Source organism: Nelumbo lutea, chromosome 2 (genome assembly GCF_056320005.1).
Source record: "Nelumbo lutea isolate HS-2025 chromosome 2, American lotus-T2T, whole genome shotgun sequence".
In the NCBI taxonomy this organism is placed as follows: domain Eukaryota; kingdom Viridiplantae; phylum Streptophyta; class Magnoliopsida; order Proteales; family Nelumbonaceae; genus Nelumbo; species Nelumbo lutea.
In genome coordinates, this window is record NC_142685.1 from 71,933,854 (window position 1) to 71,949,934 (window position 16,081).

The 16,081-nt window shown below is 38.8% G+C and overlaps 1 protein-coding gene across 3 annotated transcripts; it reads right to left on the bottom strand.

Moving 5' to 3' along the window:
• Window positions 1-4,238: 4,238 nt before the first annotated feature.
• Window positions 4,239-15,746, bottom strand: LOC148871477 (uncharacterized). Of its 3 annotated transcripts, none has more exons than XM_088970501.1 (10): window positions 15,477-15,746; window positions 14,539-14,772; window positions 14,257-14,461; window positions 11,359-11,449; window positions 11,042-11,187; window positions 5,865-6,108; window positions 5,659-5,763; window positions 5,328-5,510; window positions 5,018-5,222; window positions 4,239-4,885 (listed from the first exon to the last, which is right to left on the bottom strand). In XM_088970501.1, exons 2-10 carry the CDS (start codon window positions 14,756-14,758, stop codon window positions 4,287-4,289), a joined length of 1,998 nt encoding a protein of 665 aa, XP_088826627.1. In that variant the 5' UTR covers window positions 14,759-14,772; window positions 15,477-15,746; the 3' UTR covers window positions 4,239-4,286. The 3 variants fall into 3 exon arrangements, with proteins under 3 accessions (XP_088826627.1, XP_088826629.1, XP_088826628.1); XM_088970503.1 differs by having other exon boundaries at window positions 14,539-14,776; XM_088970502.1 differs by lacking the exon at window positions 15,477-15,746 and adding an exon at window positions 15,280-15,474 and having other exon boundaries at window positions 14,539-14,776.
• Window positions 15,747-16,081: the final 335 nt, after the last annotated feature.

A 16,081-nucleotide genomic window follows, 5' to 3' on the forward strand; every position in this document is an offset into this window, starting at 1 on the left:
TTTTATTTGGACTTTGGTCAAATCCACCTGTCCCACTTCATGAACTCCTCATGCTAAGGTAACACTCTTAGCCCGAGGAGTGGGGGCATTGATGGAGGATGATTTGACCCAACCCCTTGAGACGATGACACGTGGACCTAACTCAGCACGAGCAACAACTCAACACCACAACCTGACTGCGACTAAGTAGCGAGCCTACAAAACAGCTTGCTACGTCATAACTCACTATAGGGGGAGCTCGCTACAATGCGAGCTCGGGATCCCCCGAGCTACTAAAAGGGAATACTCCAAGACTATCCCAGCTTGTGAGCTAGGGTAACCAGCTCGCTCCAACACTTAGGCAGAAGAACTGCCCCAAAGACAATCTTGATAAGGGCCACCTCGAAGTATCCCTAAGAGCTCGCTACAAAGTAGCTCACGACAAGGATAGCTTGCTATGCGACAGGGTGGCTCGCTACAAAGTAGCTCGCGACTAAGCAATGCGATGCTCTCAGGAAGCTTCTATCTAACAAGACCGTACCCGTCAATCTGTGCCACGTCTCTCAACTGACGGCGCAGTCCCTACCCTTTCGACAGTCTGCACCCACGTCTCTCGACAAATGGAGGCATGCTTGTCCCTTCGGGACGTGTCACTCACCCAAGAGGGTAGCACCCTACAACGGTCACCTGCGCAGCCCTAGTAGGTAATGGCTGCGACAAAAGCCCAGTGGCGGTTATGCCCGATTTGACAAGAACGCCTATATAAGAGTTCCCTAGTTGAAGGGAAGCTCTCTTTCGAACATCAAAGATCATATCTGAAACTTACTTGCTCTCAAGCTAATCTTGAGAACTCAGTGATCCAGAGCGACCTACACTCTTAGCCTCTTACACTCTTTTCTTTCTCCCTAGTGTTCTAACTTAAGTTTCGGAGTATTCCTACCGGGCAAATCCCCCAGGAATCCTTCACCTTCGTCTTCTCAGGTACCATCCATTGCCAGCAAGGAGTGCCCAAATCGTGTCGCATCAACCCCCAAATTCATTTGACCAATCAAACCTCACCCTTGTGTTTAGAGATCTAAAAAAACCCCACCATGTCAAATTTCATGACCAAACCCCTCTATTTAACCATTGAAAATTTGAAATTTCATTTCTAGTCATCTCATTGACTAATAAACCACAAGCCATGACTATGATCTGAACTAAATCTATTAATCCACTCTTATGATCAAAGATACATCACTTTAATTGGATTTAGGATGTTCAAAAGTGCCTAACCACCAAATTTCATTCCAAAATTCCCCCATTTAACATACCATCAAATAAAAATCATATTTCAACAAATCTCATTGATCCAAACTTGTCAGCCATATATCTCCATCTTCCCAACCCATTTTGGCCAATCAGACATCATCACTATCTTCAAAGACATAGAAAACCCCAACACATCAAATTTAATGACCTAATTCACCCGTTTGACCATTAAACTATGAATATGCCATTTTGACGCACCAATTTGAATCGCCATGTTATCTATCCCAACCTGAAACCTCAAGAGGGTGGGGGACTGATGCCGGCTCCTTACTTGACCTATTAGAACACTAGACCAATAAATCTGAGCCTAGTAGGCTTAAAAAGCTAAAAATACCAAAGAGATCCCCACTTGAAACTAAGAAATGATAAAATCATATTTAAAAGTTCATGAAATTTATGTTTTTTGCCACTATCACCCCCAAATACGGGGCTGCAATGTCTGACATGCCCCAATCTCTCATTGTACACATGAAATCTATAAAAAAAAAGGCATCCAAACTCGAGAAAATTTGTTGCATAAAGAAGGGTTAACTACATGCCCTTTTCTATCAAAATCTTTGCCTATTTTAGTGAAAGAACCTTGCTAAATCATAGGTACTGTAGCTGGACGAATTTTGGACTCTTTTCCTTTATAATAGAGGCCCAACTTGAGCTTGAGGGAAGGAAAAAAAAAAGGAGCATTTCCCAACATCTGTAATGCTTCCATTTTACCTGAAATCCAAAGTCTTTGAAGATCAAGCCTCAAATTTGCTTCCCTTGTTTTCCAAATTGAAGATCCAAAAGTCCTTGAAGATCAACCTCTGTAATTCATAGAAAATTTTTAGAAAAATTTTAACAAAAAAATTCTGAAAATATAACAAAAGATATTTTATTAAAATTTTGATTAATAATTAAATTAATATTTTAACAAAAACATGTTATCAGAAAATTTCTGGATCATCAAGATCTATTTGATTATGATAACTAAATAAATCAGGACAATCACTTTTTGGGTTATGTAATGATTAGAGTCATCTTCTTGACCCATCTTCTTGTTATAGTGTTCGTTTGAGGAACACAATAGCGTTTTAACATCAATAATAAATAGTGATGTATTGGCCCCAAAACGTCCATGGATAGATACATTTTATAATTAAAACAAAAAAAAATTATAATTCAAATAAGATTTTAATTAAGTACTAAATTTTATTACTTTACTTTTACTATTTGTCTTATTGTCTTATTTATGCTTTCGTTTTAGATATTTTATTCATATTATTTCAATATTTAATTATTAACTTAAACATTAATATTTTAATACATTATAAAAAATTAAATGCATTTATATGGAAGGTGGAGAGAGATAGAGATAGAAACAAGAGAAAAAGAAAGAGATATTACAATTAGATGGTTTATTGGGCATGTAAGATAAGATTAGGAGGTGTTTTAGGAGAAAGATTTAGGTGGGAGAGATGGTTTACGAAATATTTTAGGAGGGGAGATGGTTTAGGTGATTGGGAACAAGAGAGAGAGAGAGAGAGAGAGAGAGAGAGAGAGAGAGAGAGAAAGAAAATTGAGGAAACATGAAAGGGGAAGGAAAAGGAAGAGCAAAGGTGATGTGGACAACCTTGATTTATATACATATAGGCCCCGTTTGGTTCACAAGAATAGGGATCTAGAATCGGAACCAGAATAGGCTATTCTGGTTCCAACTATTTGGGGCATTCACTTGGAAATGACTATTTTAGTGTCAATTCATATTTTGCCACCATATCCATGCATATTCCAAGTGCATTACATTGTATATTCATTTTCAACTTGAGGGTCCATTTGGTTTGTAGTTGGAATTGAAATGAGAATCTCCCTTGGAATCAGAATTAGAATGATCCATTCCCATAGTGTGTTTGGTTCACATAGGATCAGAATCGAAATTGGTATAAACTGAAATGGGATTTCATTTCCAAGGGAGGTTTCAGGGAAGGGCCATTCCCTGAAATGGGAGAATGTTATTGCAGCAGGAATGGGAATGTGATTCCGATTCCACCCAACCAAATAGTTGAAATTGCATTCCGATTCCAATTCCAGACCCCTATTCCTGAGAACCAAACCGGCCTGAAACATTGCCCATAATTAACAATGAGCGGTTCTTCGGTTCTTAGGAATGATGGAAATGATGTCTTGATCGAAGTTATCCCAAACACGTTATAGGTCGAATAGGCGATTAGTGAAAAATGTTTTAAGCTTATATTAATGCAAAACAGCTTCAAAAAAAATTTTGAAGCTAAACTTTTAATTTTTATACTGTTGTTTGAGAAAGTCAAATCGTCTAACCAAGGTTCAAAGTATCCATACCTATTGCCCCGTATCAGCTGATACGTATCGTGCCGGTGGATTTCCGATACGTTCCTACAGGGAGTGTATCAAGGTTCTGACCGGTTCAGAGGGTGGAGGAACCCTAAACCGCCCCCCCTGAACCAGTTTTGAAAAAAATAAATAAAAAAAAACATAAAACACACTTTCAATATCGTGCAATACACCCCTACCAGCGTATTGAGCATATCGATATTTTGAACCTTATATCTAACTATTCAACCAGTGTAGGGATGGGCCAGGCCAGGATAGGCTTTTTAAAGGGCATCAACGGCCTTGGGCCTACCTGGGCGGCTGGGGCTACGCTTGCTTGGGCCTGGCAGGCCAGACCAGGTTGGTCCAGGTCATAAATGATCATCCCTAACACCCGTGCCATAATGACCAAAATCGCTGGACAAAATCACTGGTTAGGGGAATTTCACTATGGTTGGGTTAGCTTTTTCCTTTTGTTAAATTTTGAGTTAGCCTGAGCATGATTTAGTTGAAATCTTCAAATTGGGCAACCCAATTTGAACAACGGTGGCTAAATCATAATACACTTGGAACTTGCCATTTTGTTCCCAACCCTCTGGATGTGATATCTGCTTGGAAAGCAATCAGAAATGAAGCTCAGCTCAATGAGTGATAAATTATAAATGTTAACAATGTTAAACAGCCATGGAAAGGAGAGAAAAACTAAGAAACAGAACATGGATGAATACTAAAACAATGGAAAATTGGGTTGATATTCTTTCTCCCTTGGATGATAGATCCTCGAGTCGCTCGGTATGCTCAGGCTTTGTTGTTAGTCCAAATCCAAATGGGAAGAGGGGATCATAATGTGGGTCACCAACATTCATTGGGAGCTGGTCAACTGTCTTGAACCAAGTGCGTGCAAGCTTACCAGTAAACCCATAGTCACCAAACAGAACATCAGCAACCCCTTGACCTTCAGTTCCTGGGAGCCAAGCAGCTACAAGGGCATCTATAGAGTCAATATATGGTTGGATCACCACCGGGCGGCCAGAGATGATGACAACTATGCACTTGACAGATGAACAAATATTGGTAATGGTGCTTGGTCCAGGTTCAGGAATTTTAAGATCCATGCTGTCACCAAATGTTTCTACATATGGGTGCTCACCCACAACAACAATGGCATAGGAGAATTTGTTGGACTTGATGAAGTTGGTGTCAGGGTTCTCACTGTAGACAACTTGGGTGGATGGATCGACTGTGTTTTTGATGGCACCGAGTATTGTAGTTCCTGCTCAATAGAAGGATGAATTTGTTAACTTTCTTATAATGAAATGGAAGCATTTGAAACTTCTTCCTTTCTCAGGGAACTTTGGAATAATCAAAACATACAAATCATAATATAGTTAATAAGCTTACTTACCACTAGTAAGGCTATTCCCTTCAAGTCCCTGCCATGTGATTGTCCAACCACCACATTGGGCCCCCAGGTTGTCAGCATGGCTTCCAGCAACAAGGATCTTGGGTGCCTTCTTAGGGAGAGGTAGCAATGGCTTATCAGCAGATTTACCATTCTTAAGAAGAACAAGTGATTTTCTCACAGCTTCCCTTGCCAATTCTCTATGCTCCTGTTCAAGGCATCGACGTTAACTTTTTTGGTCATGATGTTTCAATCATCTGAAGTAGGAAAAAAGAAAGAGAAAGAGAAGGTCCATCATGGAGTTAAGACTAACATGACTTCCTAGTTCATCAGCCAGGGTGAGGTCGGCCAGTGGGTTCTCAAAAAGTCCCATGGTGAACTTAACCCTCAAAATCCTACTCACAGCATCATCAATCCTGCTCATAGGAATAATTTTGTTCTGCACCTGGAAGGTAAGATCATCGACAAATTCTGTATAGTTGTAAGGGACCATGACCTACAACATGCCCAAAATAAGTGTTAAAAAGCATACCCTTTAAAGGACTGTGAACCAAATTCGAAATCTAAACTACTTTGTACAACTTTTTTACTTGATCAAGCTTTTGAGCTCAAGAACCACAGAAAGTATCAAAAGTTTGACTAACCATGTCAATACCCGCGCTGATTGCAGCTTGGACAGAATATGAGTAATTAGCATGAGGTGGAGAGGTAACCCTATCAATACCCATCCAATCTGAGATGACAAAACCCTGAAATGTATCCAGAGAGATGTATAACTATCAGTTTTAGTCCTTCTAAAGCAAAATTGGATACCCAGGTTGGATGGTTATATCAAAATCAGAATGTTTACACTGAATTGAAGGTGGTTCTTGAGGTAGTCAGTCACGAGATCCCAATTAGCATGCATCTTCTTCCCATTCCAGCTCGAATAGGAGACCATGATTGTTGCAACACCCTTACTGATTGAGTCAAGGTAGGCTGGCATATGGATGCTGAGTAATCCATTTCTGCCAATCACCGTGTTGTTCTCATTGACGCCCTTCATTGTGCCTCCATCACCCACATAGTGCTTTGCACAAGCAGCAACCTTTGTTCTACACAAAGACGACAACAAAATAATGGCTTAGAGACATCAGATGGAACCCAAAGCAAAGGTATTTTAGGATAAACAAAAGCTCAAATTCCTTACCAGGAAGACTATTAATCAAATATAATAAGAGGCTCCAGATCGCTACCCACAAACTGTTCCCACATCCAAATCCGCAAGACTTACCACTGTATTGGGATTTGGGAACATCTCCCCATGAATGACAAGGGAGATATTCCTAATGCATGCCTGTTGTGTCCTGTGAGTTTAGATGTGAGAACAGTTACTTGAATTCAGTGTCCAAGCTCATGATAAGATCTTTTTACCAAACAACTCGGTAATCTCTCCTCAAAGATCTATATCCATCTCCAGTTTGTGGCCAATTTGAGAAAGGAAAAAGCAACTAAACCCAGAGAAATATCAGAATTAACTTGAACTCAGTTTTTTCAAAAACAACCTAAAAACATAATCACTTTTCTGTCTAGGTGGCAATTCAGCAGTTCAACCATCTAAGTCGAATGGATCAACCCATGATGACATAAAATGATTAATAAAAATACATATACAAAGAAACATAGAAGATTACAGAAAAATTGGGCATGTCTCTAATATATATTCATCATATTGAATAAAAATAAGATTGATAAATAAGAAGTACTTTTACTAATAAAAATAAGATTGAAAATGGCTAAAATACAAAAAAAAAAAAAAAAGAAAAAGAAGCCAATGACCAAAACAAGGTTAATTGTGTTAATTCATGTCGTTTCGAGGTAGGGGTATTTGAATATATGAGTCAACATGAACACAACTCAATTAATTAATTGTGCCAAATTTTCAGACATAAATATGGCCTGTTTATCACACAGATAGCACAAAACAACCCATGTAACCTGAATTAACAAGATTGACCTGTTAATCCATTACTTAAAAATATTCATAAAAACCATTCAATGTCATCCTTACCTACCATAATAGTATTTCATCCAAATACACAGGTAGCACAAAACAACCCATGTAACCTGAATTAAGGAGATTGACCTGTTTATTCATTACTTAAACAAATTCATAAATACCATTCAATGTCATCCTTACCTACCATAATAGTATTTCATCCAAATACACATATATGATTTAATATTTGAAACTTTGGGTCATGGTCATTTTCAAGTTGAGTTAACTATAGGTGCAAAACAGGCCAGACCAGACCAACATGGCTCGTATGCTACAATGCCATGCCATTCCAATCACGGTTGGGCTTGGGGGGAATGCCCACAAGGACACAAGTCAGCATGGCCCACATGCCTGGCATGGCATGACCCATGCATTGGAAAGGGCCCCCTCCCCTTTGCAATGACTATTTTAGCCTTAGGACCCATGCCAACATCAGCATGGAAAAGCCCCCCCCCCCCCGAAAAAAAAAAACAACTAATTTGGGTTTGGGGGGCATTTTGTATTTAGCCATTGGGGGCCCTATGTTATGGACGAATTCCTCGGAAAGACGTACCATCGCCGCCGGCAGCAATAGGAACCTGACCCACCGCCAGATTAGATTAGATCATCTTACTTGTTCTTATCTTATTCTATTGCTCTTATCTTATCTTGTTAGTAAGTTATCAGATTAGGATTAGTTTATCTTATTATCATATTAGGATTAGTTTATCTTATTATCATATTAGGATTAGCTTATCTTATCCTTAGCAAGATAGAATTGGAAGTCTCCCTATTCAGCAAGGAGACTCCCTAAGATTAGGACTCTTGTAATCTCCTATTTAAGGAGACACCATTATTGAATCAGGATATTGAATATTCAGTCAAGAAAGAGAGTAAAGGAGAGTTAGGTGATCTCTTGAACAAATCACCATTAGGGTGCCTAGATAGGTTCATCAAGAGCAGGGAGGAACAAGGGAAAACAGAGGGTTTCACCTAACTCTCCTTTACTCTCTTTCTTGACTGAATATTCAATATCCTCGTTCAATAATGGTGTCTCCTTAAATAGGAGATTACAAGAGTCCTAATCTTAGGGAGTCTCCTTACTGAATAGGGAGACTTCCAATTCTATCTTGCTAAGGATAAGATAAGCTAATCCTAATCTGATAATAAGATAAACTAATCCTAATATGATAATAAGATAAACTAATCCTAATCTGATAACTTACTAACAAGATAAGATAAGAGCAATAGAATAAGATAAGAACAAGTAAGATGATCTAATCTAATCTGGCGGTGGATCAGGTTCCTGTTGCTGCCGGCGGCGATGGTACGTCTTTCCGAGGAATTCGTCCATAACATTACTCCCCTCTTGGACTACGAGCTTGTCCTCAAGCTCGAACTCCGGATATGTGGCTTGGAACTCTGTCAATGGGATCCATGTGGCTTCGACCGATGGTAAGCTACACCATTTCACCAAGACTTCAAGAACTCCTTGATTGAAACGAGAGCGGATGACAGCTTTAGGTTGGGGAATCAGTTTGCCATCTTGCAGGGGTGGTAGGGAGGGGACTTGGTCCAGAGGAACACTCGTAAATGGTGTCAGCAAGGCGATGTGGAAGACATCATGAATCCGGCTAGTCTCTGGCAGTTCCAGCTGGTAGGCCACACTGCCAATCTGTCGTAGAACCTTGAAGGGCTCATAGGACTTAGGGCCCAGTTTTGGGGCAACTATACTAGGACTAGTAATAGCTGCTCGGAGAAGCTGTTGTTGCTGTTGTTGATCATGTTGTTGCTTCTACTGCTGCAGTTGTTGCTGTTGTTGGTTGTCTAGCTGCTGTGGCTGAGGGTGTTGCTGCTGCTGTGGACCAAGAAGAGTCTGCTGTTGCTACTGCTGTTGTTTGCCGGACGGCTCCGTCAAGTCTGGTCGGAGGCTGTTTGTGGTTACAGCCCCTTCTGGATTCCTCTCCCTGTTAGAGAAATACGATTCCAGCAAGCGTCGCAGCTCCCGAACATCGTCTTTGACCTCACGAACCTCCTTGCTGGTTTCTACGAGCCTATGCTCCAGTTCGTGGACCCTGGATGATAGCTGCTGCAGATCTCCCATGACGACCGACTCTGATACCAGAATGTTATGGGCCCGCGAATAGGATCTCGTCACGGGTCGATCCACGAGGGAAACCCTCTGTTTTCCCTTGTTCCTCCCTGCTCTTGATGAACCTATCTAGGCACCCTAATGGTGATTTGTTCAAGAGATCACCTAACTCTCCTTTACTCTCTTTCTTGACTGAATATTCAATATCCTCATTCAATAATGGTGTCTCATTAAATAGGAGATTACAAGAGTCCTAATCTTAGGGAGTCTCCTTGCTGAATAGGGAGACTTCCAATTCTATCTTGCTAAGGATAAGATAAGCTAATCCTAATCTGATAATAAGATAAACTAATCCTAATATGATAATAAGATAAACTAATCCTAATATGATAATAAGATAAACTAATCCTAATATGATAATAAGATAAATTAATCCTAATCTGATAACTTACTAACAAGATAAGATAAGAGCAACAGAATAAGATAAGAACAAGTAAGATGATCTAATCTAATCTGGCGGTGGGTCAGGTTCCTGTTGCTGCCGGCGGCGATGGTACGTCTTTCCGAGGAATTCGTCCATAACACCCTAAATCCTCAAAATGCCCCCCAATAGCTAAACACAGTTAGTTTAGGGGGCATTTTGGTGAAGTCATAAAGAGACATTTACAAAAACTCCAAAAAAGACAAAAATACTCCTCCCAACAACTATAAACAACAAATTTGGAGGGAATTAGATGATAAGAAAAGATGTATAATAGATGAAACTCTAGAAATGTGCATATGTCTCAAATATTGGCTAGATTTAGAGGATACTCTACAAAGTTGAGGAGGACAAGAAACTTCATCTAGTGGAACACCAAAAGATCCAAACGACTATCAAGGAGATGGAACTTGAAGACCCAGTAATTGTACAAAATTCTTAGTATTATTGTAAATTTTGATTTTTGATTTTATTTGTAAATTGTAATCCGAGTCATTTGTGATTTATTTTTCTAATTCCATTGTGAACTTTTATTTTTAATTTTATTATACTATTTCATTCCAATTCCATTGTAATTTTTTCAATTTCATTTTATTATTTCATATATGAATAATTAAAATTCACATGAAATAAAATTTTAAGATTTTTTTTTTCCAATTTTGTCTCTCCTGTTAAGTTTTTTTCAAATTATTATTCTTTTCTTTCAATTTTTCCTTCATAAAAAAATGTGCCAACCCCCTTCCCTACTCTAGCATGTTGTGCCTGGCATGGCGCACATTACAATTGTAGATTCAAACCAAAATTGATACGTTAATCGTGTTAAATGGGTCGACATGATTTTGACACAAATACAATCAAGGTAAATCCAAACACACTAACTTCGTGTTGTGTTCATGTCAAATATTGCCAACCCTAGGGAACAACCCCTATATAGAGATCTAATAGTCATCTTACCTATGGTGAGAATTTTTAGATGCAAAACCATTGACAGGAGATGGGGAGAAGTGGCAGCTACAACTTCCCAAAAGCCGGTTGTACAGGAATTTTGGTCCCCACCAACACAACAAAGAACAAAGTTGAACTTTGATGGGAGTTCTAAAGGTAATCCAAGTCCCCCGGGTATAGGAGGAGTTTTCAGAGATGGAGAGGGTAGAATTTTTGTGATGTTTTCAGGGCCAATAGGGCATTCAGGCAGATTAGGAGTATGGATATATAGATAGCCCATAAGGGAAATCCTCAACATAACAAGGGAGATGGAGCAAACTCCAAGTGAACAAGAAGATCGGCTAATGGACTGTGAGGGAGAATTTGTTTTGGGCAGTGTTGAAAAATGATGAATTTGGGTTCAACACCCTAATTTAGGGTACAGTGGAACTGAAGTTATATTTGAATAAATGGATTGAAAGAAATTAGTTATATCATGTCTAAGAATCTTACTTTCCAGCAACAAAGGGGACACCCTTCTGAGAATTAGCTGGGATTTCTCCTTGTAATCCAGGTATTATATCTGTCATTAATTGAACAATGCTGTGATCTTCACTGTAGCTTTCATAACATCGACCCCATCTTGGATCTCTACAGACCTGTATGGGTTGGGGTAGCGAAGGGGAAAAACATTAGGAGAAACAAAAAGCTCCAATCTTCTTTCACTGTTTAAAACCTACCGTCAAAAGTTTAGGATATCAGAGATCAAGTGTTGGAAATTGAGTTACTCATCAAAAAAGAGTGTTGGAAATTGAGTTTGGTTTGTTTACCGCAATACATGGAGCAAAAACATAAGGAATGCCTGTTGCTCTAACTTCAAGAGCAGTTGCAGCTCCAATCTTCTTGACAAGTTCGGGATCCCTGGTTGACAATACAAAAAACAGTTATTTTGTGGAAGAGATGTGACATACATGAAGCTGTGATTTTGACAGTTCTTTCATAAGAATTGTCTCAATGGGGTCTTTGTTAATTCAGCTCACCCTTAGATATTTAAGCGGAAATCAAAAGGCAATCAGATCCAAGACAAAAAGAAAAGACCTTTAGGCTCAGTTTGGAAGGAATACAAATACAAATATGTAGAGTGCAAAACCTTGTATTTTGTTTTATTTTGTATGTATTTGTACTGTACATATTTGTATTTGCACTCTTTCCAAACTAAGTCTTAAGTTATGAGTCTTGGTGGTCAATTTTCACTAAGTTATTCCCAATGGGAAATTGCTTTCCATAGGCTACAGCTGCAAAATGGTATCTATTTGCCCAATTTGATTTCAAATCCTATCCAATTTAATTAAGGTGTTTTTGATCCATTTATAATTGGGTTGAATTTGCATCTACCCCAATCTGATCCAATAATATTTAAGTATATATGCTTTATCTATATAAAATGGATGTATCTATTAGTAGAGTTGATATCTTTACTAAAGAGTCAGGTTCTTCTCAATAGAAGGTATTTTCAAGTGATTTTATTTATGATACACAATACTAAAGTCATTTTTAGTTCATTTTATAATTAGTAATATTTAATCATTTGATCATTTTTAGTTTAAGTTGTTGATGCTATTCAGTATCCAAGTCTAGTTTGATCAAAATCCAATTATTCAAATCTGAGTATCAACAAATCAAGTTTGAATCTAGGCAATGTTGCAACACAAGTAGGCACAACCCCAGCCTAGACCAACCCAGCCCAAAATTTTACATGGGCTGTGCCTAGACCCAAATTCCTATGCTTTTTTATTTTCTAGATGGGCTTAGGCCTAGCTCGAGCCTAGCCTGATCTTAACCCAACCTATAGCCCCAAACCTAGCTCAAGTACACATGAATCCTATTTCAGCATTCTTTTATATTTAATGATATATCCATTGTTAAATTATGATGCTTAAATCATTTCTTACTACTTCAACCCAAGTCTTTTTGGTCTACCCCTAGCCCTTCTCCCTTCAACTTGTAATTGATCACTTTTCTTACAAGTTCTATAGGTGATCTTTTATGCACATGGGGAAACCATCTAAATCTACCATCTTATCAGCACTAGCAATGACCCATGCAATGCACGGGCTCCTCTTTAAAACAATATATTTAAAAATATATATTTTTAAGGGGAAAAATGAAGAAATAGTGGTTCACCAAAGTTTATATATATTTTTAGTTTTTGAGCTTCAAACTTACTCCTTTTTATATAGTTTATATATTATGAGAAGTACACAAATCAATTGCTTAGCATGAGATCCAATTGATGGTGGTTTGGTTGGTAGATTCTCTGGTAGTTGTAGCAGAGACCTGGGATCAAATCCCACTGCCACTAGAGTTGAGGTGTTAAGGGTTTGGGGAATGGGCTAAACCTTGTTGTGGTTAGCATGAGATCATTAACCAAGTTAAAAAACAATTTCAAAATTCTGACAAGGATAACCAAAGGCTCGTGTTAAGTGTTTTCTTACTACATTTTATTATTGAACTAGAACAATCCTTGAAAAGGATTGGTTCTCCCCATGTAAGGTGGGAAAATTTGGGATTTAAGATGTATTATTAGTTTGGGTTCAAGCTAGGGTTCATACTTAGGGTTGGCCCTCAACCTAACCCAATCCCAAGTTTGTTAGAGAGAATCAAAAGGGATTAAAAGAGATTTACGAGGAAAAGTGTAATTTAATGGGGAGGGGAAATGTTACAAACATTGAATATTAGGGGGGGGGAGGAAGAGAAGGATTTAAGAATGATCTTATTAGAGAGTAAATATGGATTTTATTAGAGACAACGAAGACCCATGAGGGTTTTAATGATTTAATTTAAAAATAAATATGCACATGTTCGAGAAAGGAGAGGAGGAGGCATGTGTGAGCTTCGTGATGAGAACCCCTCACCTCCCTTCTTTCCTCTTTCTATTATTTATATCCTACCTATCTATCGTGCGCGCGCGCACACACACACACACACTTCCTATTTAATGATTTGAATTACTACAATTACTAATGTTAAGTATCATTATCATCTTAAGCCTTATCCCAAGTATGAAGTCAGCTATATGAATCATATTTCGCCATTCTGTTTGTTTAGTGCATATACATTGATAAATAATGAGCACTTAAATCATTTCTTACTACTTCAACCCATGTCTTTTTTGGTCTGCCACTAGCCATTTTCCCTTTGACCTGCATCATATCACTTTTTTCTTACAAGTCATTGGATGGACTTTATGTTTCTAATTCTAAACTAAGTTTAGGGAAATTTTTTAATACATTGGGAATATAGGTTAACTTGAACCTGATTGACCAATCCAAACATGGCCCAGACCCGAACCCAACCCAAGTGTGTCAAGTTTCAATTTGGGCTGGGCCTGGGTTGGGCAGATCAAGCTCGATCTCGGGGGTCGAGCCTTAGGCCCAAGTCTTAGGACTGGGCCTGGGTTGACCTTAAACCCAGCCCAGCCCGCCGAAGTTGCAATCCAACTAGTTCTAGCCTTCTAGGCTGTGCAGACTGTGCGCAAACAAAACTAGCATCAAGAACAAATCTACTGAATCCAACTAGTTCTAGGCAATACAGACTGTACCCGAACAAGATTAGCATTAAGAACAAGTCTACTCAATCCAATTGGTTCTAGGTTATACAAACGGTGCCCAAACAAGTCTAGCATTAAGAACAAGTCTACTGAATGGATTATGGATTAATCTGCTTGCCTGGTAACTCCGAGACCGACATTGTGGGGGAATATTGTTGCGTTGTAGACATTGTTGTGTCCATGAACAGCGTCGATCCCATAAATCATAGGAATCCCAAGTCTGGTAGACAGAGCTCCCTTCTGGAGATCATTCACCATTGCAACCCAGGACTCGGGGGAAGCATGAGAAGCGGGCACACTCCCTCCACCACTCAGTACACTCCCTAACCCAAACAGAGCACAGATTACTTCAAAATATTCTGGTTTCATCAATGGCAAAAGCAGATTATCGGTGTTTTACCAATGAAGTAGTTCTTCATCACTTTGGCAGAAGAAACGCTTCTCTCAATCTGCGTCATCTGTCCGATCTTTTCCTCTAAAGTCATCCTGCTTAAAAGGTCCTTGACCCGAACATTCAGTGGCTGTTGAGGGTCTTTATATTTGAGGTACTCTGCTTCTGCTATGGCTACCCAGGAGCACAACAACAGAAACCCCATTAAGGGGTTCAAGAATCTTCCCATCTTCTGGACCCTCTCTGCCTTTGGGCAGAAACCATGCAATAGGGAGAATCAGAATGCATACAAAGAAGCCATAAAAATCCTAAGATGAAGTAAATGAAAGAAAATTCTAAATAAAACCAGAGGCATTGCAAGACCCATAAGTAGATAACTAGAACAGCAAAAAGTAAGTAAAAATGCATATTGTATATTTTATAGATGAAAAGTAAGAAAAAATCTATCAATTTAACACGAAAAGCCCCAATTCACATGTTCAATAGCTCAAAAAGAAGTTCAAAACGCTGGGGAAAATGCAAAGCTACATCTCTTTCAATCAAGAAAACTTCAAAATTTGAAGCGTAATGTAAATAAAACCTGCAAAACCCAAAACCGGAAATAGAACATAGAAAAAAGACCCAAGAAGAGCATAAGAAGGAAACGCGAAACCCACAGTTCGCATCTAATAAAAAAAAAAAAAAAAAAACCCATCATTCACAGAAAGTCAATGGCATCAGTAAATGAACAGGGAAAAAACAGAAATTTACCTACTTGATAAATTAAATGCAAAGAGCTGAAACAGAGATTCTACATTCATCTTATCCAAATAGGATGAGAAAAAGGAAAAGACCATGGATGACTATAGTAAAAAGAGTTTGACAGGGAAAAAAAGAAAAAAGAAAAAAACCAAGAGAGATGAAGAAAATCATCCTGCATTTGAAGAAAACGAAACTAACGAAGCTACCTTAGAAACCCCGAAGAGCTTCAGATTCTTCTTCTTCCTGGAGGTCACAGAGTCAGAGACACAGCCAGTTGAAGGATCTGCTGCTCGTAAGTAAAAATGGAGAAGGAAAACGTCAACGATATCAGTGGTAATTATAGAAGGATCTGCTGCTCGTAATGCTGCGCACCCACTATGAAGTATGAACAAAAACACTAGAGCCGAACATCGGGATCATCTTGCATTAGATGTTCCTGATGTGCGGCTGTAGTGTCTTATCCATACCACGCAGCAGATTTAATTAAACCTTATTTAAATCTTAAAATAAGTTCACCTTTATCTAATCCTAACCGTTGATGACTGGGCCCATCCCCTTGATTCATGGTGGTAGTTGGATTAGAATGAATGGTGAACCGAGGTATTCATCAACGGTTAGGATTGAGTGTTTAGGGTGGGTGCTTGGAAGTTGGAAGATGATAGAAGTCGGATGCCTTTTATCATTTATAAATCCAAGATTAGGACATGAGATTTGAATTGCATGCACTTGACCGTTGGGTTCAAATTTTCATTAATGATTTGGAGAGGATGCCGTGTGGCTCGGATCCTGAGTCCTAACCCTATCTGGACAG